This window comes from Trichogramma pretiosum, unplaced genomic scaffold (assembly GCF_000599845.2).
Source record: "Trichogramma pretiosum strain Unisexual culture from Peru unplaced genomic scaffold, Tpre_2.0 scaffold23, whole genome shotgun sequence".
Classification (NCBI taxonomy): Eukaryota; Metazoa; Arthropoda; class Insecta; order Hymenoptera; family Trichogrammatidae; genus Trichogramma; species Trichogramma pretiosum.
The window spans coordinates 1,679,237-1,681,562 of record NW_019641629.1 but is presented as its reverse complement, the minus strand read 5'-3'; the positions used below and the strand labels follow the sequence as shown (position 1 = coordinate 1,681,562).

The 2,326-nt window shown below is 46.7% G+C and overlaps 1 protein-coding gene across 1 annotated transcript; it reads right to left on the bottom strand.

Moving 5' to 3' along the window:
- Positions 1 to 420: 420 nt before the first annotated feature.
- LOC106654584 (chymotrypsin-1-like) lies at positions 421 to 1,958 on the bottom strand. The gene is made up of 6 exons (XM_014374507.1): positions 1,889 to 1,958; positions 1,577 to 1,823; positions 1,375 to 1,483; positions 1,132 to 1,284; positions 694 to 879; positions 421 to 600 (listed from the first exon to the last, which is right to left on the bottom strand). Exons 1-6 carry the CDS (start codon positions 1,956 to 1,958, stop codon positions 421 to 423), a joined length of 945 nt encoding a protein of 314 aa, XP_014229993.1.
- Between the last annotated feature and the right edge of the window lie 368 nt (positions 1,959 to 2,326).

Sequence of the window (2,326 nt, the reverse complement as noted above, 5' to 3'; positions counted from 1 at the left end):
CAAATCTCCGCACACGCGCGCACGTCGTTTCTCCTGTTCAATGTATGTATGTACGTGTGTAACTAGGCTCGTTCAAATGAGCGCTGAAATCATTTTTCAAAATCGTGGCACTCCTGATTGTGGGAAACGTTTTTTCCCTTTAAAATTGCGCCTTTTTTATTGCAACACGCGTTTTATAATGTAATCTATGTATCTTGTATACGTGGAAGCAAATGAATTCACTTCAAAACTTTCAGATGCTTTATCGGTCTATTATCGCGTTTTGCCATTTAAATTTATTTATGCACCAGTCAATCGTGTATGAAAAAGGCATATTTATGCGGAACGACAGCGAGCAGGGTAGGTAAAAAACACAACGTTTTTTGATCGATCGAACGATTTTATTGCTGACATTTGATTGGCATCGAACGACTTTTTTCTCTATCCGGTAAAAACTTGGGCGAACTCGAGGATCTGCATGCTGGCCATAATCCAGTCGACGTAGTGCGTGATCCTCATGGCGACGTCCGGCAGATCGTTGTACGGTCCGCACTCGCCGCCGAAAGTTATGATCCCGATCTGATAGCCGTCTTCGTCGACCACCGGACTGCCCGAGTCACCCTGTGTGTGGGCGCGAAAAAAAATACTCGCTATATCCTCGCGGTTACCGTATTTTAAAATAATTTTTTTTTTGTTTCGAATTTTAGAGCTTACGTCGCACATTTGCTCGGCGGTGGTGCGCTCGAGGCAGATCATGCCGTCCTTGATCACGGACACCATGTTGTAAGGATTGGCGAGGAACTCGTTGTAGGCGCTGTCCCAGATGTCGGTGCACTTCTCGTGATTCTGGACCTTCATTCGAGCCATTTGCAGGCGGCTCGGCTTGATGCCACCCTCTATCTGCGCAAAGAAATGCTGAGCTATAACCCTGCGAAATTCCTCTAAAACAGCCTTACTTATACAATTATTTTGACTCAACCACTTGCAGATTTACAAAAATCAAGGTATTCGCCATCTAGCGGTGGAAGCTTAAAGTGGTGGGAAACTGGTCTACATTTTTCGAAACAGTTTGATTGTTATCTTTTTGAACAAAAACAAGCTAACTAGAAATCATGCATTTGGCAAAAGGAAAAAGTCGATGCAGCAAAATACCTGAAGGGAGCCCCAACCCGTCACCGTCACCAGACTCTCGTCCGGGATCTCGTAGTCCGCGGGTGGCAATCTGATCGGCTGCACCCTGTCGTTGAACTGTATGCTGCCCTGGACCCGAATCACCGCGATGTCGTTTTCGGGCAGGCCGCCTCGCTGCAGGGGGGGATATATCACACGATTATATCACAAAAGCCGATCGTTCATGGGCTCGACAATTAGGGGTTGTTATAAAAGTACATTTACCTCGTAATCCGAGTGAATGGCAAAGTACTCGGCGACGTAGATCCAGGCGTAGGGATCGCCGATCTCGTTGGTGCCTACGACCACCTCAAAGTCGCCGACGTTGACGTTACTGAACACGAGAAAAATAAGATCACCATGATGGAGAGATGATTATTATTCGCGAAATGCGCAGGAAATAAATGTTTTTTTTTTTGGCTCTCACACTGATACGCAATGAGCCGCGGTGAGCAGGTAACGCTCGCTGATGATGGACGCGCCGCAGCAGTAGTCCGAGGCGAACCAGGTCGGGTACCAGGAGACGAACCAGCCGGGGAACCACTTGTTCGACCAGCCATTGCGCCTCAGGTAGGCCTGATACGGATGCCAAGAGTCGGCCGCCTCGACGCCGCCGATTATTCTCTTGTCGCGAGCGACTGTGGCTGCGGGGGTGGTAGTGGTGGCGGTGGCGGCTTGAAATCGTGTATCCAATTTATAATTCGTAAGTACGAGATGTACGAGAAAATCATTCGCTTACCAGCTTCGGACTCGCTCCGAATGAACAGAATTACTATCACCAAGCAGATTTTCATTTGTTTTTTCCTCATTTACGACACAACTCGTGTTAGCACCGCACTTTTCGATTAGTTATACGACTCGAATAAATGATATTCCACAATTTAAACTTTAGCAACGACACGAGACGCTCGCGCGTACATTCCGAGCAAAGCTTCGAGGCCATACTGTTGGCGGTAGGTTGGAAGCGAAAAAGTTTTTAATATGCCTCCACCCACCCCGTACATAATATACAAGAGCCACTCGTATCAAAACGTGTCCTATAAAGCGTAATTTTTATCTGTCGTGAAAATCATTTTCGCAGCGCGGCACGGACGCAATTTGATCAAATTTAACCTGGAAAAAATTTCTAGAACGAATCGATAATAAGGGCACGCAAGTTTACACTTTTTTGCTCTCT

Excerpts from the sequence above, each read along its gene's own strand:
- LOC106654584 (XM_014374507.1), bottom strand. The coding sequence starts at position 1,958 with ATGAGGAAAAAACAAATGAAAATCTGCTTGGTGATAGTAATTCTGTTC. Across the intron at positions 1,285-1,374 it reads CCATTCACTCGGATTACGAG|CGAGGCGGCCTGCCCGAAAA; the intron begins GTAAATGTACTT and ends CCCCCCCTGCAG. Across the intron at positions 880-1,131 it reads CGGGTTGGGGCTCCCTTCAG|ATAGAGGGTGGCATCAAGCC; the intron begins GTATTTTGCTGC and ends TTCTTTGCGCAG.